The sequence below is a fragment of the Limulus polyphemus genome, unplaced genomic scaffold (genome assembly GCF_000517525.1).
Source record: "Limulus polyphemus unplaced genomic scaffold, Limulus_polyphemus-2.1.2 Scaffold2258, whole genome shotgun sequence".
NCBI lineage: Eukaryota > Metazoa > Arthropoda > Merostomata > Xiphosura > Limulidae > Limulus > Limulus polyphemus.
In genome coordinates, this window is record NW_013667868.1 from 161,156 (window position 1) to 186,947 (window position 25,792).

At 32.4% G+C, this 25,792-nt stretch overlaps 1 protein-coding gene and 1 long non-coding RNA gene across 2 annotated transcripts in view; both read right to left on the minus strand.

Moving 5' to 3' along the window:
• Positions 1-1,200: 1,200 nt before the first annotated feature.
• On the minus strand, positions 1,201-2,096 carry LOC111087525. The gene is made up of 2 exons (XR_002612196.1): positions 1,972-2,096; positions 1,201-1,658 (listed from the first exon to the last, which is right to left on the minus strand). It is a non-coding gene; the product is annotated as an uncharacterized LOC111087525 (long non-coding RNA).
• A 22,393-nt stretch (positions 2,097-24,489) lies between these two features.
• Positions 24,490-25,792, minus strand: part of LOC106466437 (glycine-rich cell wall structural protein 1.0-like) — a 6,074-nt gene continuing 4,771 nt past the window's right edge. The window contains exon 2 of the mRNA XM_013926720.1: positions 24,490-25,455. Within this exon, the coding sequence (XP_013782174.1) occupies positions 24,490-25,455 (966 nt within the window). The remainder of the gene's footprint in view (positions 25,456-25,792) is intronic.

Sequence of the window (25,792 nt, forward strand, 5' to 3'; positions counted from 1 at the left end):
TAGATATTAACCTCTTTTACTTCACTTGAATATATTTCGTATGATATTGTACAAACTTTCACTAATGTAAACAGATATATACGAATGCTTCTAGAAATATCGTGTACAATTTATACATTTCTTTATTAAAATGCTTTTATTTTTTCAGAGTTACTTTACATTTATCGGTTATTTTGTTGTTTTGTGGGTCACATTCTGTAGATTTACACTTGAGAAAATGTTTATTCTTTAATGTATATTATTTTTTGTAAGATTTGTTTTATTTTTATTAGTTGCTCTCACCCCCGAGAAGCCTTTATTTCTGTTAAACTTTCTAGCCCTTCAGGAAAAACAACCTACAATTTTGGGTTGGTATACTTTTTCTGTTGGTGAGTGAATAATAATATATATATTGTTTGTTTGTTTGTTTTGAATTTTGGGCAAAGCTACACGAGGGCTATCTGCGCTAGCCGTCCCTAATTTAGCAGTGTAAGACTAGAGGGAAGGCAGCTAGTCATCATCACCCACCGCCAAGTCTGGGCCTACTCTTTTACCAACGAATAGTGCGATTGATCGTCATATTATAACGCCCCCACGGCTGGAAGGGCGAGTATGTTTGGTGTGACGGAGATTCGAACCCACGACCCTCCGATTGCGAGTCGAGCGCCCTAACTACCTGGCCATGCCAGGCTAATAATATATATTACGTACTGTCTAGTGAACAACAGCAAAACAGTATTGAAATTGAATTAATATGTCGCATACTCATTTTTTTAAAATATCCGAGATTTAAATTATTAAAAAAATAAATGTTTTTGATTATTTAAAATTAATTATTTTATTTAAATGGATTGTTAGGCAGGGAAGTAGAAACAGGAACATTTCTATGCACTAAGGACGTTTCGGAATTTATACTTGGTGTTTCGAATTTCACACTGAGATCTTCTTATGATCTGACTGATTTTTAATCATCTAAGAAGAACAGCACACATTGGAGAACATAATATATAATATATCAATATGTTTTATTTGATCATTCTTAAACTATGTACTATTTTTTTTGGAGTTTGAATAACTAAATACAGTGTCAAAATCAATTTTATGTCCTTGTTTGGCAAGTTAGATTTAATTACGTGCCGAAAACTATATTTTTATCTGTAAATGTTAGCTTTTACCGTAAAATGTGGGATAACTCTGAGTATCATAATAAAAAATGGTACATACACACTGACACCCTTTATTCGAAAAATAAACAAAAAGATACAATAGTCGATTTTGGCAGTAACACCCCCTTATGATACACAACCCATAACCACGTAGTTGCTATACACTATATTACTGAATAAATAAATTCACACTGGATGTTGTGATGATCCAACATGGACAAATCTGTGGGTAAACAGTTCGGAAGGATCACATAATTCCCGATATACAGGTTAGAAATGTAAATCAAGTTCTTTGACGAACTTCCTGAAGTTTTCTTGTGGGTCTCCCATGGAACTCATCATGCCGTGAAGATGGCTCTCGGCCTCTTGTGGGGACATTTCTCGGGAAAATGACTTCACTTGCATGTATTCCTGACCATTGGGATCAGATACGGTGTATTCACGAACAATACCACCTGAAGGCAGGGCGACAACAAGGGCCATTAGGAGCAGAACCGTAACAGCCAATAAGATCTATTCAATATACCAAATTAGAACAAAATTAGGACCAGAGGATAACTAAGAGTAGCTGATGATTCAGAATTTATGTATTATACAAGAAGTTAATTACGTCTATATTTTGATTTAAACAAAAGTGTGAGATTTGATTCTTAAGTTCTTGATCACGAAACTGTTACTGATAAGTAAAACGAAGAATAATTGAATCGAAAACATTATCACAGCCTCCTTATCTGGAAGATAAAACATAGAAACTAAGTCTAAACTTTTTTAAAATACCACCTCTTTAAATGAGAGTTGTAAGTACCCTTCTTGCTACTTTGTTTACATATTATAGTTGATTACTTCAATAGAACTGGATCTCACTCTTTAACGTAAAATATTATTCTTCAATGTATCGGATTCTTTCTGGTGTTTGATCGTCTAAAAGCCGCTTATATAGGCACTGGCTGCTTTGAGTTGCGCAGTTGGTATACTTGGATAGCCTTGTTGACGAAATCAAAGGGTTCCTTTTAGAAAATTCTAGAACGTGGTTTGAGGAAGAGTTATGTAAGTCTGAGTCAGATTACAAAACAGACAACTTGTTTACAAGCCGCAATCGTGTGCTTCAGTAAAGGGTTTCTCAAGAATGTCGCTTGCATGTCGATCTAAAAACGTTTTGTTTTATGTTTTCTGATTAGTGTTCTGTATGTAAGCAACATTAGGATTGGTTGACTGAGGTAGAACATTCTTTTTAGACAGGTCAATTTACAGCTTGACCCACTTTCGCTGTTATAGCCTGTACTTGGGCGTCAATCGTAGGTCACTTTCACTTTCTCTGAATTGGTTAGGTAAAGTGTTTATCAATGTGTTATTGATCATACACGTGACATTGACACGAGGCTATTTTATTAGGTTGTATTTGTTCCGGGAGTAAAGTAAACAATCTTATAATATAGAAATTGCCAATGATTCCCTCGTGGAATGGGATTGCCAGATTTTTTTGTTTGTTATTAAAAACAAAGCTGCACAATGGGCTACCTGTGCTCTGCCCATCGAACTTTACCGTTATAAGCCGTAAAGCTTACGGCTGAGTTATAAGCTTGTAAATATAAGAATCTAACAGTCCCCCCCCCCCCGGGTATTTACAACTATGCTAATGATGAAAAGATAATAAACAATAATAACTTTTAAGATAAGCTTGATATCAATCTTTAAAGTGTTATTTTTTAAAGATGTGAATTATAGTGTTTGCATATTTGCATATTTAAGCATGACATTTAAAAGTATTCACGAGTTTAATTGCAAACAAAAAATATAATTTTGTGTTTGGTTTGTTTATATATTGAATTTTTGTTTATTAATACTCCTTCATATGAAACTATTAGTATTTGTACAGGGTTACAGAAGATGTTGCTGATAACATGCCTTAAGTTATTTTTTAAAAAAACGTAGGGAATTTGGTATCAAAGATTCGATTTTATGTTTAATGGTGAAATGTATGAGATATAAATATCATATGTATAACTCAAAACTCATTATAGAAAACAATTATTGTATTATTATTATTTTAAAACTAAATATAATCTGCTTGTTGAATAAGATAGTGTAATAAATCACTTTTCCTACATCTTCTACAGTCAATGTAACTAAGGTCAGGAAAAATAAAATTTTACGTTTTTTGAACTTGGATGCAGTGTTTTGACGACAATATATCACAAAAAAAACGAAACATCTTACACAGATCAACGAAAAAGTTTTATTTTCTAGTTTTGATATCATGCATGATATCATACAAAATGTAAAAATGACATGATAAATCATAGCATAATTCAAGTGTTTGGTGCTCATCTGATGTAACATTTAAGTGGGTTTTATTACCTTCAAGGATAATTGTTATCTGAAGATTTCTTCAAAGCTTCTTAATGTCTAACATAATCCTTATTGTCAATACATACATGTATACGTTTTAAGTTTGCTGCATTTGTAGTAATGGTGAGGTTATCCCAAGCCCGGAAAAACAAGAGAGTGTTGGAATAGAGCTAACAACTCTATTCCGTCAATTTTTTTCTAGTTAATAAATCTCAATTAGGGCCTCAGATTGATGGAAGACAATAGTCTGTTCAAGATTGCTATATTTGGAAGACTACATGGTACCGTTAAGAAAACAGAGAAAGAGATAGCGAGATAATGTAGCAGAGGACGCCTTTGATGTTTGTGTAGAAGCTAAAGAAAGGTCAAAAGGTCGTACAGGACAGGGATGGATGGAGAGACAGACCAGGTTCAACAGACCCGAGTGCTATAGGAGTAAATGAGTGAGTTATAGTTATTATCAAACATTTGTTTTTATGCTAGTAAAAGTGGCATAATTTTTTTTACTTTCTGTTAATGATTGGACAGAAACAAACTACAAGAGACAGCAGTACTGAAAAATAACCACTATCTATTATTGTTATTCTGGAAGCATTTTGTGGTAGGTCCTGCCTTTCGTGTTTCACCCAGTGAAGAATAAGAGCATATTATGTAGTATTCTATATCTTTCTATTTCATTATACTGTGAAGCAGATGATTAAATTTATTTTGTCTATTCCTATGCTTCATCAGGTTATTACTTGTATAAAAAATAACAAATCACACTCCGTTCCTGTTAACAAATCACACTTCACTCCTGTTAACAAATCACACTCCACTCCTGTTAGTAGCCTTCTGAAGTTTTTAATGACAGGTATTTTGTTGTTATCTTTCAAAATCTGCAATGCATACTGGAGGGATTTACACATTTTGATAAAAAGTTTAGCAAAAACGACCTTTATATTCCATATATATATATTAACCTTGATGAGGCTGCAAAGGTAAAATAAAAATATTTTATATATATCTGGAGTATAAATCTCGTTTTTCTAAACTTTTTATCAAAATATTTTGTTGTTAGAACCAATGCTGTACACTTTTATTAAAATATTTTGTTGTTAGAACCAATGCTGTACACTTTTATTAAAATATTTTGTTGTTAGAACCAATGCTGTACAATTTTATAAAAATAATTAAAAGAAAAGTTTTCTACGTGACACATGGTCGATTCCTGAGTAATGAGTATCACTGTAATATTAGATTCCTGTTCTGTCATAATTACAGGATAATAAAGAGCAATAATGCTAAAACAAGTAACAAATAACGTTTAACCATTGTACATGTCTAATCTAACTTTTTGAATATCGTTCTTTTCACAAACTCAGTTTCCTCATCATTACTCAGAAAGATTTAAATACATATTTCAACCTCTTTATCTAAAAACTCAGCTTTCTTATCATGACTCAGAATATTTCAGGGAAATATATGATACCCTGTTTCTAGAAGTTCGATTTTCTCATCGTGATTCAGAAAGTTTTAAGGAAATATTTGACCCCCTTTATCCAGAAACTCAGCTTTTTTATCATGACTCAGAATGTTTCAGGGAAATATTTAAGCCCCCCTTCTATAAGCTCGGTTTTCTTATCTTGTTTAAGAATGTCTTATACAATTATATAAAGTATATATATATATGTACGAAAAACATTACATTGACTAACATACCAACAAAGTGTATCATTTGAGTACGTTTTATGATGTGATCGTCACCTCTACCTTCCTGCAATCGAATACTAAAAAAAAAACACAAATAAATAAAAAAACAATGTAAATATTACTTTTTGCTATTTAGGAGAGCGTTTAAGTGTTGTTTTATAGCTAGAAAAACCCATTTTTTGAACCTACGTTAAATTATTCACAAAAAAGGAATAATATTCACATTAAAACAGCTTGCAGTTTAATACTAACGACATAAAAAAAGCGTTCTGGAAAATGTAGATAAATTTCTTTTACTATAGATAAAAACATTGTTTATGGAAATGGCAGATGGATATGTAAAATTTGAAAGATATCATACTAATATTTACTATTCTATAAACTGCTAAAAACGACAAGTAGAGATGGCAGAATTTTCGAGCGTTGTATGTTGATGATATAATTTAGAAGTTAACACGATATATTATTACATTTTGTATATGTTTAAGAGCAAAGGATTGTGCCTACTGCAGGGATCGTACCCAGAATTAAAGTATTACAAGCCTTTTGGTTTACCGCTAAGCCATCGGGGGCATACTATTAGATATAAAAAAAGTTTTGATTAAACGTAATTCTAAACGGTAAAAGCCAGTACAAGTTTCATATCATCAGTGATTTTAGAGACAGTTTTTGTATATATATATCAGAGTTTGAAGACATTATCTTAGTCTCTGGTAGGAATCATTTTCAGATCGGGCGATAAAATTTGCGACTTTATAAATGTGAATAATGTGTTTTTCTTTTGCTTCAGATGACTATTGTTGATATTATGGATAAAATAGAGTCAAAACTAAATTTATGACAGCATGTTTAGAGTATAACAATAAAATGAATTTGCTAATGTATTGAAAATACCATAAGTTCATAATTTATCATTTACTACATTTATATTTTGTATTATAACAAAACTATTAAAGCTATCTGCCGCGATCTCTAATTTTGAAATACTGAGCAGAGGAAGAGTCGCCAGTCATCACCACATCATTACCCACTATACTGCTAAGGAATTGACTGTTACTCTTATAAAGCATCAACAGCTTAAAATGCATAGATTTTTTTGTGATATCACATGGATATAACCTTTACTTATTTTTTTATGTACAATAACATTATAACTTTATTTATTGATAGTAGCAAGTTTAGTAAAGTTTAGCCTTAACTAAACCAAAGCAAGAACGCGTACACAAGCTACAGTGTTAATTTATCTCTTTGTGGAATATAGGCTCTACTTAATAAAGGCTTAACTAATGTTAGGCCTAAGACAAGTGGACTTAGAGATTTCGGTGTCTGCGATTAGAATTATTTTGTATTATTCTAGAAATCCTGTATTTAAAGAAGTACTGTTGCAATAAGGATACTAATTTTGACCGCTAATATTTTGCGACTCTCTGCTAGTATTTAAATATACTTTTTCATTTCAGGTTTTTTATTTGTTAACATTATTGTTTAGTTTACAATTATATTTAACGAGCTTTTTAAATCCTGAATAAACAATCAATCTTAAAAGCGATTAAATAACTTTAATATTTTGTCTGGAAGGGTGATGCTAGCTTTTTCGTCCCCCGGTGGGACAGCGGTAAGTCTTCAGATTTACAACACTAGAATCAGGGGTTCGATTCCCCTCGGTGGAAATAGCAGATAACCCGATGTGGCTTTGCTATAAGAAAACAAACACACACCTAGCTCTTTCAATGTTTCAAAATAACAAAAATTGAATCTGTGTTAATGAACGTAGAATATATTTATATTCTATATTTATATCTATATAGCAAGTTTAGAACCAACAATTAGTATTTATTTCACCCCCCCTCTAGTGGCACAGCGGTATGTCTGTCTATTACAGTTTGTTCTTCATAGTAACCGTAATCAAATAACAATTTTAATGTAGTTCTAACTGATCGTAAAAGTCTAATTTATAAATTTGTAAGAAAGTTTACTATCATAACAAAATAATAAAATTTCTAAATAACAAAATTACTGTCGTAATTAGCTACTCTAACAAACATTATTGACATCATATTGTTAAGATTTCATGGAAGCTTGGCATGGCCTGATGGTTAGGTAACTTGACTCTTAATCTGCGGTTTGCGTGTTCGAATTCCTGTCACCGAACATGTTCGCCCTTTTAGTCCGGGGGGGGGGGCGCTATAATGTTACGGTCAACTACCCTATACGTTGGTAAAAGAGTAGCCCAAAAGTTGGCAATGGGTTGTGTTGACTAGCTGCCTTCCCTCTAGTCTATCTCTGCTAAATTAGGCTTGTGCAGATAGCTATCGAGTATCTTTGCGCGAAATTCAAACAAACACAAATATTCTATTGATTAATTCGAAATATTTTATGTATGAATGTAATTAAAAAGAAAATGATTTGAAAAGCTTTTTTAATTTGAGGAAAGTCAGCCAACCTACACCATTCATCGCCACAAGGGCATTGCCCGGCTCCTGGAATCGAATATCGGGTTTGTCACACTTTTATAACGCATTTATAGCTGAAATTACGGAGCGTGCTTAACGACATGGCATCGTGAACAACGGATTTTTCGATCTACAGCTCTGCACTCTAAAGACTAGGCCACGCACAGCCCAATCTCTGCTGTGTTTTTGAAATTTAAAGATCAAGATAGAACTTATATTATATGCAACAGGGACCGATAAGTTTGTTTGTAGTGAAGCACAAAACTACACAATGGACTATCCGTGTTTTGACCACAACGGGTATCGAAACCCGGTTTCTAGCGGTGTAAGTTCCCAGAAATGCCGCTGGGCCACTGGGGGGCGCGATCGATAAGATGTAGTAAATCTCATACTTGCTCGGATAATAATTCATAAAGCTTTTAAGGTGTCCGTACTTGAAAATATAGTTATAATGTTATATTTTTAACTGCACAGTTTTATGCAATTTCACTTGAATAAAGAAAAAGAACATATAAAATAAATGTGCATAAAATAATTTAAGACTTTTGTAGCTTTCGATAATTTTAGTAATCAAATGTTTTAGCTAAAGTTTTGTCCGAATTCCTATTTTTAGATCACTAAAAATTATTTTGTTTTTTGCTAAACTTTGAAATCTATTTAGATAAACAATATATACATTTTTTTAGCAAACATTTTCAAAGTATAGAGCACGTTGGTTTAATATGTCTATGTCATACAAAGATTTGAAAATTTCGACGCTTCTTTGTAATTCAAAACGTTTTTATTTTTGCGGTTCACAGTCGGTGTTCTGATCTTTGTGACGCGCAGTTGTTTCATTTTTGTCACTTAAGATACTTTGGTCTGAAACTAAAATATTTTGATCTTTGCGCTTCACAATGGTCGGGTCTTTGTAATTTAAGATCATGTGATTATAGTGGTTCTCAATGATTTGATTTTTGTAGTTGAAAGGGTTTTGATCTTTGTCCTTTACGTGGATTCCATTTCGTGATTCATTGTTCTTTAGACTTTGTGAATTACGTTGTTTTGATATTTGTAATTCACGGTGTTTTGATATTTATGATTATTGTGTTTTAATTTTCGTGTTTTAATGGTGCTTAGATATTTCTGATTCATGATGTTCTGTAACCCAGGATAGGGATCCCAACTTCACAGAAGCTAAAATTGGTTTTCATAAGAGACGAAAGACGTTTTAATTTTATCATCTTTCTTATTTAAGAGATACGAGAACCGATTCAAAATTTTGTCCAACTGAAGAGAATGATACAGAAAAAGAAGTAAAGTTTGGTATTTTAAAACCAAAATCATATATTTACGTCTACAACGACACATAAGTAGATGTATTTAAAATTATTTACAATCTTTTTCGTACGGAAATTGGTTCCTCCTTCAAACGTTTCTATGACCTAGTCCTAGTTTACAGACCTATATTTGCAAACCAAGGTTAATCCTTCAGATTCCTTCCCTAAAGCTCTTCTTCGAAGGTTTAGCTAAAATAACAAGCCATGAACTTTCTGTTTACCATTAATGAAAGTAAACAAATATTTCTTCATCTTTTAAAATTTAACAACACACCAGTATTCTCTGTGTAATGTCTCTAAGTGTTATTTGGTAGTACAACCAGAGTAACAGTTTCTATATCGTGCAACTAAGATTAGGTGTACTGATAGCATCTTAACTGCCATCTATATTGGTAATCAACACAGTCAACTGTCCCAATATACGAAAAACATAAACTAAATGTTTTATTCCTGTTACTTTTTAAAATTAAATTTCTACCTTAAATTTCATGTAAAATAATATATTTCTATAATTCATTTACGTCTCTTTACACCATTTAATTCAGTTCAATAATTATGAAGTTTATTTATGTATCCCTATACAATGGTGGATCCAGGGGGTACGCACGCCCCTTAAACTCCAAGAATTAATGCAAATGTTTCGTAATTTTTATATTAATCGCGCCAATATATTGGGATAACGAGCTCTCTCAACTGCCTCCCCCCATCGCAATCATGAGCTGGATCAACCAGTGTTTGTATAGGAGTCATTTTTAATCATTGATATTAACCTACGCTGTCAAGAAAGGAATTCTTTTATTGATAACGGAATCTTGCACATGATGTTTCAGAAATTCGATGTTTTGTATGACAATTTCTCGCTATCCTGTAGATACATTTTTAAATTTTCATTAAAGCTAAAATGTTTCCATAAAATATCGGAAATTTCTTAATTAGATTCAAAAACACGAATGTTTTTATTGGAACTGTATATCGTTTTTCATGTAGATAAGGTGAAACGTTCAGTGTGTATTTTATGAAGAGGGATGTTTTCTTAGACCTACTGTGTCTGCTTTCAGTTCTTATTCGTAATTTAGTTCATAATTTAGCTAAGTTTCTAGCTTGAACCCTTTCTCAATACGTTTCGAAAGCTTTGTTTTTTTGGCAAAACATTCTATGGATTTTGTAATGAAACAAGTCGACTGATACTGCTTTGGACTGCATAAAAAATCATAACACACCTAGATGTCATTTTGAAATTTCAAATCCTCATGAACCCTTCATTTTTAGCACGACTTATGCTAATTTTCAGCTTAACAATAGAAATTCCGACCAGAAAGATGAAATTAGTATGAGCAGCCCACTTGCACCTGTCTCAGCCAAATTATTTATGTTTAAAATCGAAACGAGAGCTATAGACACTTACTTGTATACTCCTCGCTGTCGGTTAAGTCAATCAATCTATCTATGGTGGGTAATTCAGGTTTATATATGTTTTATTCCCAAAGGGGACTGAAATATAGCAAGGGGCGGTCAGAAACTTCAGTTTCTCTTCACTCAATTACGTGAGTTAAGATTAAGTGATACCTAACTTTAGAGAATTTTGGTTATTCAAGACTACAACATGCTGAATTGTTATAGGAACATCTTAATAACTTACATAATAGTATAACCTTCACTGAAGATTGTAAAATAAACAGGTCATTACCATTCATTAATGTTTGTGTTGTTAGACAAAATAAAGCTTTCCAAACTTCTGTTTATCGGAAACCTACACTAACTGACATTTACGTACTGTGGTATTCATTACACGATCAAGCACAGACACTGGCTGCTATGAAACTCTTGAGTAATACCAAAGGAATTCGTAATGTTCAACATAGTTTTCTTTTCAAAGTTAATAATATTAAAAATTGCTTTGTAGAATTAAATGGATATCCACAAGACATTTGGGGTAGAATTGTTAAGAAATGTTTAGGGTCTAATAACCATTCTTTAAGATTCACTGAAAACACAACCTTTTTGATATTTACCACATGTCCCTGAAGTAACCCATGCTATTAAATGAGTATGGCGTAAACCTTGAAAATATATTGGTCTCAATTTAGAGGTTAAATGAATTACAAGACCTAGAGACCCCTGGTGGAACAGCGGTATTCTACAGACTTACAAGGCTAAAATTGGGGTTCTATTCTCCGCGGTAGAAACAGCAGATAGCCACCTGTGGTTTTGGTCCAAAACAAACAAGACATGGAAAAAAAAACCTCTTCCACTATTCCTACAAGCTACCCTGAATCTGAAACTTCTGGGTGTATTTAAAAAAAAATCAAATGTAATAATTATGAAGTATTCTAGAGAGGTGAAACAGGAAAATGATAAAATTTTAGAAAAAAGGAACACATGCTTTCGCCCTCTTATTATTATTTTTTTACCACACAAGTAAAACATTTTCTAGCTTCTCCAGTAAAGACGTAATTGTTCTTAATAGAGAGCCATAAAGAAAAATCTATATTTATTTAGTATTATAAGTTTAGGTTGAATACATAACCTGGAACTCCTTTATAATTGTTTATAAGTGTTGTGCATGTGTAATTGTATCATCTAACTTTCTTAGGTGTGCTAGATAATGTCAGGGGAACAAGGCCAAACGTCGTTTGAACAATTATTTCCCCAAAAGGGAGCCGAAGGCCGACTGGAGGGGGTCACCTGTTTTAACCACTCACACCACTATACAGTAGTGTGTTGTCTGTCATTCAGTCAGTATACACTAAAATGACATCATATAAAGGACGCTTAACATTGCAATTTGTACTGTCGTGACGTCATTGAAACGTGCGCATGCCATGAACCACGAGAAGAATTATGTACTCTATAAGCTACAACACAGCATGACATATGTACTTCAAAAGCAAGAAATAAAAATATTTGTTAATCTTTGGTTTTATTTACTCTTAAAACAGAACTTTTTCGGGAGCCCTGCGGAAGTACATCTAGTTTGGATTTTTAATTATTCCAGTTTTTAGTTGAATGAATTTTTTTAAAATGGGCATTTTCGAAAGTTAATTAGAAGGGTTAGAATGCACGTAAATTATTTTTAAATATAAATGGGGTTTGAAATATAGTCATCAGTGGAAAAAATTCCATATTTTGGCTTTTTTATGTAAGATAATGATATTTAAATTTTTAACTCAAGGCGATTTAAGACTAACGACTGACTTCTACGGACATCTTTCACATCTATATAGTTTTGTAAATAAAGAAATTTCCATTATTAAGCCTAAAAGTTACTTATTAGAAACTTGGAATAATACTTTCAATAACTTTTAAGACACACGTACACACACACACGACACACACACACACACACATATATAAGAATTATTCAATGTCTATATGAATTTTAACACGTAAATGAAAGAGAAAGTAAAAAAAAAATCATGACATTTTAACACAACTATTCAGGTAACAAACCCCAAACAAAAATCATTCGTACACAAAAGACTGATAACTAAAACTACAGTACAAGTCATACTTTGAGAAAGGTAAAATATACCTTAATAAAAGAGGTATCCGAAATAAATAGAAAGTATACAGCGATAGGGTTACACCGTCTATCATATCAAAACTCTATTTGTAAGCCTCCACGTGTAAGAACAGACATGGTCGCTGAAGTCCACAGTGCCCTACATTAAAAAATATTATTCACCGTGTGCATTCAGTTATAGGAAGGTAGCTGCTTTTAATTAAACAGAATTCTAAAAATAGAAATCAAAACATGTTGCTACAACTGGACCACAAACATTCCAGTCCCAATAATAAGCACACACTTATATGTTGTTGTTGCTTGTAATTAAGCACAAAGCTACACAATGGGCTATCTGTGCTCTGCCCACCACGGGTATCGAAACCCGGATTCTAGCGTTGTAAGTCTGCAGACATACCATATGAAACAGTATAACAAAATATAAGATGTCTAGACTAAAAATTACCATTATCGTATATCAATTCACGCTGTGTGTTTGGGAATATGTTTGTTTGTTTGTTTGCGAACTCTTCCCACAGGACTAAACTTGGTAGGTAGTCAATCCTACTGTTAATTGTTAAGGAGTAGCCCAAGAGTTGGCGGTGGGAGGTGTTGACTAGTTGGCTTTTCTCTAGTTTATCACTTCAAAATTAGGGACGGCTAGCTTATTCTTTATAGAGATTTAAACGAGACTTTATCCTTTACAGAAAGTTTTACACCACAGCATATTTTTGTAGAAAGTTTTACACCAGATAGATAACCTTCGAGTATCTTTGCGCGAAGTTCAAAACAAACACACCCACCCATTCTTCCTCGTACAGTGAAACTAAGTTTTTGAAATTATCTTCCTCCCATAAAAGTTACAAAAATTATGCCATATAAACAAAAACACATTTGGAGCATTGTCCAAAAGTCTAACGATTAGAATTGTGAATTTAGTGAGTTTATTCTAAATATTTAAAAGTTTATATAACTATTTCAGGCAAAAGATATACAATTAAATTACGAGACAACGCTTTTTTGTGCACTGAGGAATTTGAATACAAGTATTATATTAAGAGACATAAACAAATTGGTTTTTATACGCTTCGGACGGCTAAACATTCACGTCCATCATAGAGGGGGAAAATTAAAATTACAATTTAAGAACGTTTCTAGATACCTAGCGATTTTTAAGATACAATATCTTAAGAAATAAATTTAAAAGTTGAAAGAGGAAACACATGATATAACCTTATTTTACAATAAATAAACACGTAAGCACTAAACACATGTGAGATTAAGAAATCCTAATTATTAATGAATACGGAATTCCACAATTTTGTAATGGAAGTCGTAGAATATCATTTGAATGCTTATATATTTCTAGTGATTCACAAATATTAAGTTTTTATTTTTTTAAATACAGGAGCAGTTAAAGAGGATTTCAGTTTTGTGCTATAATATATCACATTCTATATCTGTATGATATTCAGCAAGTGGGAACTTATAAACCTTTTTCAACATTACTCTAATGATCTTTAATTCTTACCTTTAAATTTCAAATTATTTTTGTTTGTTTGTTGTTAAGCACAAAGCTATATAATTATCTATCAGTGCTCTGCTCACCGCAGGTATTGAAACCCAACTTTAACGTTAACTTACTGCTGAGCCACCAGGGAGAAAGTTTCTAATTGTCTGAAAAAATATAAAATTTTTTGGCACATGAACACTGAATTTTGAGATTATCTAATGTGAATTGAATGTTATCATTAATATCGTTGAGGTGATCCAAAAAAGATTCTACGAGTTTGTTTTTTTTAAATCCAAAATGCTAAAAGTATAGTAATAGCTGGACTTCAGATCTTAAAAAATTTCTTTATAAAGTATTGTACTTCAACATGTTTATTTCTTAGAATGTAATCAAAATTAATGGTTTCTGCGCCAGGGGTTTTTCTGGGGCGAACTGCAAATTGTCTAGCGACAGATAAGCTATATTCATCAGTAACCCGACCGGTCGTGACAGGATTAATGTACCAGTACACACACACATTGAGCAATTGCCCCAAAAATAGTTATAAAAACTTACCGGCCTGGGGGGTGTCTCTCGATGGAAATCTAGGTTAACAAGGGCACAGTGTGAAATTCAACATGCGCCATTCGATGGTAAAAATTGATAAAAAATAAAACTAGAGTGTACATTTGAAGTATTTTCGTGGAATATAGGTTCAGTCATAAGCGTGTCTAAAACCTGTTTATGCAAGTAAGAAATTTCCATGTTATACAATTTAGATTTCTCCCTATTAATTATCATTTACTTAACTGCCTGGCAATGCCCTCTAGTTAGCTCAGCAATAAGTTTGAGGGCTTATAGCGCTAAAATTCGAGGTTCAACCCTAGCATGTCCACAGCACAAATAGCTTACTGTGCAGTTTTGTGCTGAACAAGAAACAAAGCTAGAAACAAGTGTCTGGAAACATTCTTTGCATATTCACACAAGTTTCTCACATTATAATTATGTGTATGTGACTTTAGTTATTTTAAATTAGTCTTCTACTTTGAAGTTTGGTTTAAGCTTAGGCGTTTGTTATAACTTATTTTAATGTCAATTATAACCATAAATATGAAATGAGCGTTTTTTTTTATAATATTCGTTTTTTTTTTCTGAGATTTAACAAATATTGTTCGACTTACAGGAAGTGTGTGTTGTTTTCTGGTCTATGATAAAGATACAAAAAGAACAGCTAAATCAAATAATTTGTTTAAATGGTGTAAATTTTAAAAACGAAAATATAAAGTGGGATTAAACCTTAGGAGCACAAATTAATTACAATACTGAGTTATTCAAGTATTATATATCGTACAAAGTAAACAACAAAAAAGCAGAAATGAAATAAAACTCTCAATTATTCACAATCCTCTTGTTATTTGTGTTTAATGGAAACTACTACAGACATCAAACATCATATCTTTATTTCATAGCAACCAATAAAACACTACATTTACGTCATCTTTCTTGCCATGTAACAACCAATTGCGAGAATTCTGACATATACATGGCGTATATTTATTTTTACCTAATAGAGAGCTCATTAGTAATTTTTATATTAGTAAAAACCAAAACAAACAAACAATTTAACAACACAACTATATCTAGCTGATATTTTTGAAAGACTGGAGGAAATTTTACGTTCTTAAGCTCTTGTGTGAGAGGTTATTAGTAAAAAGCAGATTATGAAAGATTATATGCATAAACTCTATTGAAATAATGAACTTAAAATGAGTAGTGTTGCAGTGAAGAAAAGTAACAAATTACTCATTACTTCAGAAAAAGTCCTTACATATTAGCTATTAAAAATGCAGCACATTATATTACTACATCGTTTGTCTTGTACTCGAAACAGCTGTTGTGATTATTCCTTACTTTTTTATTTGGAAATTAATTTATCAGATGTATGTCAATCTGAGTGCAAAGTGCGCATGCGTGCAGTTAGCCAAATATAAACGAAACTAAGACTCCAGTGGCGATAAAACTTGTATAAGAGTCATTTTGTGAACTATATATATATATATATATATGTATCGTTGTACATTAATGTTACTTTTGAAGAAACAATGATTAAGTTAATGGGATCAGTATGGGTTTTAAATTTGCTACGACACACTCATCCCTACGTTTTAATGAAAAGTAATCATGAAAAACGACGTTTAAAGGAAGGTCCAGTTTCTTTTAAATCACTTTGTTATAAATGTTATACTTATGATTTGGTATTTTCAACCTGAACAACTCCATTTTTATATACAAAATATTTAAAGAAAAAATATTATTAAAGCTGAATTTCTTGTTTGTTGTTAAACACAAAGCTACACAATAGGCTATTTGTGCTGTGCCCACCACAGGTATCGAAATTCGATTTTTAGTGTCATAAGTCTAGATACTTATCGCTGAGCCACTGGGTGGTTATTAAAGCAGGTACTAATTTAGAACTGCTGACCAGAGGGAGCATACAAAAGGCAGCAGCACACGTCGATTATAGGGTCACCCTTAACCGAATAGCGGAACTGACTGTCACAGTTATAACATCTCCATAGCTATAAGTATATCGTGGTTCAAACCTTGCATCTTCCGATTCTTATTCTCATTTTCTGGCATGCAAACCACTTGCCCATGCCCAGTACAGTATGCTGATAATATTCTTTGTAATTTTTCAACAACAAAAACATGTTTATGTTATTTGAATCGAGAGTATTTTAACATTAAATTTACAATGGATCACGATCGTAATTCAAGATTGTTATTCTTAGGTACATAATTAGCATCATAGCTTTGAGGTTGGTGTTTATAATAAATAGATCAGTGTTAGATTATGTACGTATTTTATAAACGCTCTGTTTTTGTCAACAAAAAAATTAACTAAGCGCTTAAACAGAATATATCGAGAAATTGATGTCAAATGTATTTGAAATTCTGTTCTTAGAACAAGGTTTAGTTCATTGATTTATTTTGAGACTTAAGAATGTAATTATTAAAGCTAAGTAAGCAGTTATTTGTTATATTCAAGTTTTTTATCTTCTTGCTGGACAGGGGAGTATTTGAAATTCACAGATACGTAGATATCCACTATAGATTAAAAATACGCCAAAAAGACCGGGAAATACATTAAATGCTACACACCTTGTATCCAGCGTAATATTAGAGTTGCTGTTTACAACCTTACTACTGAGTGGGGTTCAGGATGAAGCTCAACTAAGGCTACGAGAGACTTGAGATAACCGGTTTGAGATCGCCTCTTATACTCACTATCTTCTCCTCAAATCATGAACTTGCAATTAAAAGCTATTTGATTCTTTGCTTAGCTTACTTTTTAATCTATCTGTAATGTCTTTTAATATTTGGAATAAATCTTGATAACTACAAGTAATCACTGGACTGTTTCCTTTTTCTCTTGACTGTGCATGATAGTTTACAAAATGCTATTTACCATGTATAAATTTGTAATTACAGAAGAAAGAGAGAAAAACTTTGGACTGCTACATCCTTTATCCCAACAGTGTTTCTATGTTCACTGACTGGAAGAGAAGCAGCTTTGAAGCCGAACTATCGTACATATATAATAAAAATATCATCCTGGTCAATTCAGGCAGTGGAAATGTCTATTGGTCAGTAATGGTGATACCCTCGGTTCAGTGCTATAGCTTCTCTCAAAGGATGTAAAATGCCTCCACGTGGACGAAACCCCCAATAGGGCTCTTTGGTACCTCGGTAGGTAAAGGGTCGAGGGATGTAGTAACTAGGACACGAATGTGGATTTTTTCGGCAGAAATCTCGGCCTAATGCTTTGACATATCCGTAGCCCTTCTCGAAAAATTTGTTCTTATCGAAGCCGTACTTGAGTCCGTAGCCAAATGTAAAAAGTTCCCAAGGGCCCTTGCCATATTGTCCTGGCGGGTCAAAAATTGCCCGTTTGTCGTATATTACGACGGATAGTTTCGAATTCGGTTGATCATATTCTTCATAACCATTTTTCCCGGAAATAGGAAAATACTGCTCCGATTGTGACGTCACCATAGAGTATGATAGCGTAAGGAGCTGTTATGGAGAGAACATTACGTAAGTGTAGTAACAACTTTGGAATATAAAGTACACAGTGCGAACTTCAAGTAGTGAAAAGAACACATTTTTATACTAGATACATACACACAAAAAAGTTTTTATAATTATTCAGAATATCGATAAGTTAGCTGAACAGAAATTTTCTGAAAGTTCTAGAAACTGTTACAATTTCTTTACGGAAATTAAATTTTGAGGTCAGCGAGTATTTCTATCAAATGACTATTACTATCAGATAATATAAATATGACTATTACTATCAGATAATATAAATATGACTATTACTATCAGATAATATAAATATGACTATTATTATCAGATAATATAAATATGACTATTATTATAAGATAATATAAATATGACTATTACTATCAGATTATATAAATATGACTATTACTATCAGATTATATAAATATGACTATTACTATCACATAATATAAATAAGACTATTATTATCAGATAATATAAATATGACTATTACTATCAGATAATATAAATATGACTATTATTATAAGATAATATAAATATGACTATTACTATCAGATAATATAAATATGTCTATTACTATCAGATAATATGAATATGACTATTACTGTCAGATGATATGAATATTAATATTACTGTCAGATGATATGAATATCTGAAAATAAAAGTTCAATATCTATACATCTCTGTATTGGAACGTGCTTCTCCTGAGAGTCACACATACAGATTAAGCAGATTGAAAACATATCTTAAAGTGTATGTATATATGGATTAATCAGATAGACTAAAATATTGAGATTATCCAATAAAGTCGGTCAAAGCCGACTGTGTTGCCTATAAAAAATAATACTAGAGTGATTAGTTAGCAATAAGAACTGATCAGACGCTGACAATTCCACAGTTTAATAAATTGAAATGTACTTTAAATACTTGGTGTAATTTCTGGTTATTTTTTTTCAGAAGGCCTTAACACCCACCCCCTCCAAGAAGACATCTAATTATTTCTAGAAAATTTAGATAATGTTAGGCTAAGCATGGTTCAGTAGTTAATGAGCACGAACTGTAAACTCGAGGGTTCATGGTTCGTGTCTTGCTACTGTAAAAATATACTCTGCACTCTGGGGTCCTGGCTGCGCCATAAGTGACTGTCAAATGACACTATTTGGTCAGACCAAAGTAGCCCAAATGTTTGCGGTGGGCGCTGTTTACTAGCTATTTTTTCTTGTCTATCAGTTCAGTTTTAGAAACGGATATTTGGAGATAGTCGTTTTGTAGCTATGTGCAAAATACTATATACAAACATAGAGACTGACATTTTTTACGTGTTATAGAATAACAAGGTTTTGGACTTACCACAAAATTCGCGAGATTGATCATCGTGTTGGAGCTGGATGTTATGTCGTCCTTTCTACCAGGAAACAACTATGAACACCAAGAGAATCGAGCTCAGCTCTTTAACTCTCCATCAGTACCTACGGCTGACTACCTTCCCGCTAGGCTATACTTAGTTCCGGTAGTGGAACAGATATCACTGACCTCCACCGTCTATAAAGACCTACTTTTTAGTAAGATAGCAATAGAATGTTCACTACAAAATTCGAGAAAAAATTTCTAACACGCTTGCCTTCGGCCTTCCCGTGTTGAAAACCAAATGGCACTAGTATCCTATCTATCCATCTACTTTGCTGTACTTAGTAGCTTTGTTTAATCTTTAGGGTTACCATAGTGACTATTGTTACATGAATTTCAAGTGAAGATGTTATCTTTGTGTTATCTTGACCAACTTCATGAATAGAGTTGTTAATTTTTGAAGCGTTAATCTGTAAGCCCTTAATGCGTGAGTTTCTGTGTACATTTTTTTTAGTCACACCAGAGTGTATTCTATGTAAAAAGTGTTACACCAGAGTATATTATTTACAGAAAGTTTACACCATAGGATATTCTTTATAGAAAGTTTTACACTAGAGCATATACTTTAAGAAGAGTTGTTGGTGGGTTAAAAGGAAAAGTTTTATTAAGTAATTAGGAAGTATGTTTTGGCATTCACATAATAGAACGTAATCCTGAAATAAACACTATAAATAGTGGCATCAGTTTAAAATTATAACCCTAAACATATAATAAAAACGTTGAAATAATGTTGATAAGCAACAATACTTAGAAATAGTTTTAAATCTAGACTAAGTTAATGAAGATTGATCAAGCATGTTAAACTTTTTGTTCTTAAGCAGGTAAGAGAGAAAGAGCATTGTGTTCTTTGTTTGACATATTTTAATATTTTATCACTTGAAAACAACGCCGCGTAACAAATGAATTATTGTTACCAGGATATTAAGAAGTGTCTTGGTACACCGTTAAGTTATTTTGCAATCCAATTCCAATGAAAGCCGTCACAATAGACATTTATGATTAGATACTGATAGTGGCTGAGCTACTTATCCACCTTCACAAATTAAGGCCTTAGTTCTCGAACACACAGTGCCTTAATTTAATCTCTATCATCTGTACCTATATACTTAAAGCATTGTTCATTAACAAAAACAGATTTTTTTTATAGGGGTTTGGGGAAAATTTTAGCCATTTATTTGATCTGAAATACATATACGCCAAGATCTCTCGGGTATTTGTGTTTAAACAATGACTTTAGCTATAAAATACTAAAATAGGAAGATTGAATATGTTGTTTCACGAAGTGTGTTGCAAGTCAGATACACATCTGCCACCAACTTTTCACATGCTTAATTTAAAAAAAGCTGAACTAAGAGAAATTATAATTTATACAATAAATAAAATCACACTTAACAAATGCAATATAATTTATGCACCAGTATTTAGTAATCAAATTAAAACAATAAATTAAGAATAATTAAAATGTATATTATCAAAAGATTTAAAATTACTAAACATAAAATAATAGTATATAAAACCAATTGATTATTTAATTAAAATCAGCACAGTATAAACTAAAAGATGGAACAGTTATTTACCCTTCTAAATTTTGTACTTTGTTTCAACGCATCAATTGAAACTGAATTTTGATGTTTTTTATTACATTTTCGAGTTAAGGAAATCAATCCATTACTAACCATCGTGAATGAAACTTATCACGTAGTGTTTATTTTTAGAACTTGAATAAGTGAAATAAGCTGCTAATCTTAAAACAGAGTTTGGTATAAGTTGGATTGCTTTTAAATTATACTGTGAAAAATTAACCCAAGCAGCACACCATATTCCAATATAATTCTAATACGAACTTTATGAATTTCTAAAACTATTACAACTACTATTTATAATATTTTTTCTAAAGTATACTTAATGAGATCTATTCTCTTTGAACTAATGAATTTAGATGTTTTTTAAATTTTAATATTCTATCACAAATAATATTTAATTGAGTTTACTGGAACTATTTGAAGATTAGAAAATTTTATATTAGCATTTTTAAAGTCACGTATTGTTTGTTTAGGTAGTAAATTTGTTCTATGGAAGATGATAAATTCGGTATTCTTGGGGTTAATAATTGTTCTCCATACCTTACGCCATAGTTCCCAATCTGTCTAGGCCAAATTAATATTTTGAATAATTATGGATATTCTTATTGACACTGTACATATGTACGTTGTACAATATGCATATTGAGTCATATATAATGGGTCAAGGAATATCACTTGTAAGTAAAATAAATAAAATGGGGATTGAATACACACCATTTGGAACACCAGCTTTAGAAAAAAATGTTGTTTATTGTAATTATATTCTTTCAATCAGTTAAGAAATATATACTCATTTAGCTAGACTATATGGACATGTAAAATACGAAGGAGATACCTAAACAGAGTATAGTAACACTTTATTAAAGAACGTGATGTTTAACAAGAGATCGTGTTTGTTGTGTAGGTTTTCGTGGATGGATTGTCAGATATAGTTGTACCAGGTGTAGTAATATAACAGTTACTAATCTTACTTATGGTAACTTTTGCAGGTGTCTCCAAGTCACTTGTGTAGGACAAATCATCCACTGACTGACAACCTTTTTCATAAATATCCTGTGTTTTAAATGACAACTCTAGCAAACGCCAGAAACCAATTTAATTTACAATTATACAACTTTGTCGTATTATCCAAATAAAATCGCTCTATGTATCACCTAAGTTATTTCGCAAACAGTTTACTTATTAGCCATTTTGGTGGCTTTACTGGGTGAGTAAAGTCGTTATATTGTAAACTAGTATAACCTCTTAAAGGTCAACACAATTAGAGAAACAGTAATTTGTCCTTGGTGTTTTATGTTTTGTTTTACTAGTGGTAGTTCCTTAAGAATGAGTAAATCACCCGTCAGTTATTAAACCTAACAATATAACCAGTGATGAAATTGTTACTAGACGTTTTCTAATATTCACTTTGTACTCTTTTTATTTGTTTTGATTTTCTGGTAAGTACAGATAAGTATAAATAATGATATACCATAAATTTCTGGAAAATGAAGTCATCAGAGTGGACAAAATCACACTTGGTTTATTCAAGCAAACAAGACGTGAAGGAATCCAACTTTTGACTATATTCTATGGGTTTTAACTTGTTTTTACGTAATTTCGTTCTTTACTGAAAATATATAAAGTGTACGTTTTATAAAGTTTGTCAAAAAATGAAAAATTTCAGAGGGCATATTCAATACTTAAGTTACTTAATTAGCATAATTGACAGATAAGTATATTTTAAACACTGCCATAGTAATATCGTATTTTTCTACTAAATATGCGGTAGATACGCGTATTAAACATTTTGCTAAAGAAACTTACATTGGACAATAAACCGCTTCGTTCAACTTACGACCTATAAAACTCTTCTAGACGTTTTCTCTTATCCATCTAGCTATGCTAATGAGAATTGGCATAGCTCGAAAATGTTGCTTTGATATGTATATATATATATATATATATATATATGCTACACGAAGGTACCGTATTTGTTTTACTCCATCAGTTGATATGTAACATATCAGTAACATAACATATGTAACAGTTGATATGTTTTATTTTAGAGCATTGGTCAAGAGAGATAAAAGTTTTACTTTCCTTTGGTTTTATTTTAGAACATTGGTCAAGAGAGCTATAAGTTTTAATTTCCCTTTGGTTTTATTTTAGAACATTGGTCAAGAGAGCTATAAGTTTTACTTTCCTTTGGTTTTGTTTTAGAACATTGGTCAAGAGAGATAGAAGTTTTACTTTCTTTTGGTTGTTTTCGGGACTGGGTGGCTCACTAAAAACAACGTTCCTCACAAGAATGGATTACTATAATATGAGATACATTAGAGACAGCGACAGTGATCATTTCTCGTGGTAAACAGGTCTTAACAACTTTTGTTAACTTGAGAGCTATCTTCAGTCAGGTGGATAACTCGTGCATCCGTAAAGAGAAGAGAGAGAGTGTGTGTTTGTTTGTATATATATATTGCTGTTTTTCTTTGTTTTATTGAGTTTTTTGCTTTTAGATTTGGTTAGACTTTCCTTGTTTTAGAGAAATTGTTAAAAACTGAGTTAGTTTTTGTTTGAGATTTAGTCTTAATTATAAGTATAAGAGTTTTTCTATAATTTTTCCAGAGATTTTCAACATGACTAATAAAGGATGATACTTTTTCAACTTGTGATAAACTAACTTTGAAGAACTTTGACTATAGTGGAACTTTAGCTCTTAACTTTTGAGAACTTGAATTAACCTTTTTCCACCGTTAAAGACACTTTAAAGACACTTATATCATTTTAACTTTAACTTTGATTTACGTTTATAAGTAAAGATAGCTGCTTTATGCATCTTTTGTGAACCATCTCTTTCTTTGTGTCGGATTCCGTCAAAGTTAAGAAACACAAACCTGTACTTTACAACCCACTATTCGATGGCTCTCTTGTTGCAGGCCCTACCCGTTTACTCTGTGGGAAATCAATATATCTGAGAATATCTCTTCATGATACTTCTAATTTTATTGTGTATTGTACAAATCAAAGTTATTTGTAACAAAACTTGTAAAACGTAACTTAATTAAGATAAAAAGATAATAGAAACAACATAACTTCATTAAGATAAAGCTTAAAGTAAACTTCATTTAACTGAATTATTGCCAATAATTACGTGAAAGAAAACAGTTTTCACTTTTCTAGTTGTTAATTGATGAGGGAATAGTGGTGGGTTTTTAGATGTAAATCAATTTTTATTTAGTTATAGCGACATTATTTGAACCAAAATGCGTGTCAGACAGACACGTTTTATGCAACTTTAAGTTCAAATAATAGTTCAGCAAAAAAAATAAATAAATGGAAGTTCATCCACATTTGTATATATTAGTTGGTTAAGCCTATCACACTCTTAATTCTACACTTAGAAATGAACGTGTTGATGTCTAATGAAAAAATTAATAGCAGGGTAAGTGAAATATGATGCATACAATAGATGCAGATTATTAATGGCCATAGCCAACTTCACCATAATCCAATCTTCCGTGACCATATCTACCATAGCCTAATCTTCCGTAACCATATCCACTATAGCCTAATCCTCCGCGACCATATCTACCATAGTCTAATCTTCCGTGACGATATCCACCATAACCTAATCCTCCGTGGCCATATCTACCATAGCCTAATCCTCCGTGACCATATCTAACATAGTCTAATCCTCCGTGACCATATCCACCATTGTCTAATCCTCCGTAACCATATCCACTATAGCCTAATCGTCCGCGACCATATCCACCATAGCCTAATCCTCCGTGACCATATCCACCATAGCCTAATCCTCTATGAACATATTCACCATAGCGTAATCCTCCGTGACCATATCTACCATAGCCTAATCCTCCGTGACCATATCTACCATAGCCTAATCCTCCGTGACCATATTTACCATCGTCTAATCCTCCGTGACCATATCCACCATAGCCTAATCCTCCAAGGCTACCGTAGTTGGCACTCAGATGACCATACTTGCCATACCCTTGGTGTCCGTATAGATCCCTGGCAACGTAAGCGGCACCAGCATGCCCGTCAAAAACTCCTAGGTTGCGGTGTCCACCATAATCGTTCAATCCATGTTGTGCACCATACAGTCCATGGGAACCACTAACGTTGTGAAAACTGGACTTCTTGTCGTAAGAGTAAGCTTTCTTATACCCATCACTCTTGTTACGGACGTAGTGGTCAACGTCTTTAAAGCCACCACCATAGCCGACATGAGCACCGTGGACATCCAAGTTCCTGTGGCCAGCATAATCATGAAGTCCATGTAATCCATAGCCACCTTGCCCGTGAGCGCCATAGCCACTGTAGCCATCGTATTGAGGTGAAATATATGTCTTTGTTTTATTCAAGTCCTCCTTCTTATCCTCAGCGCCGAAAGCTGCTCCAAGAAGCTGCACTAAAACCACGGCCTACAGATTAGATATAAGAAATTTTTTAACTTAACAACATCTGCATGTGTGTTTGTATGTACGTGTGTGCTTGGGTTAAATTTAACAAACATTATTCAGTTGAAGGTCCCCTATAAGATTAGCTACTAATATTAACATGACGTTTCCCAGTGAACAGAAATGTTTGTTTCTTTCTCTGTGCTTAACATGATCTAAAACTTTTATATGATGGTTTTGGCGAATAAAATTACATTTTAATTTATTAAAAAAAGGCACAAGAGCAGAAAATAATTGTGCTTGTTTATTGTTAAGCACAAAGTTATACAATGTGTTATTTGTGGACATCGAAGACCGATTT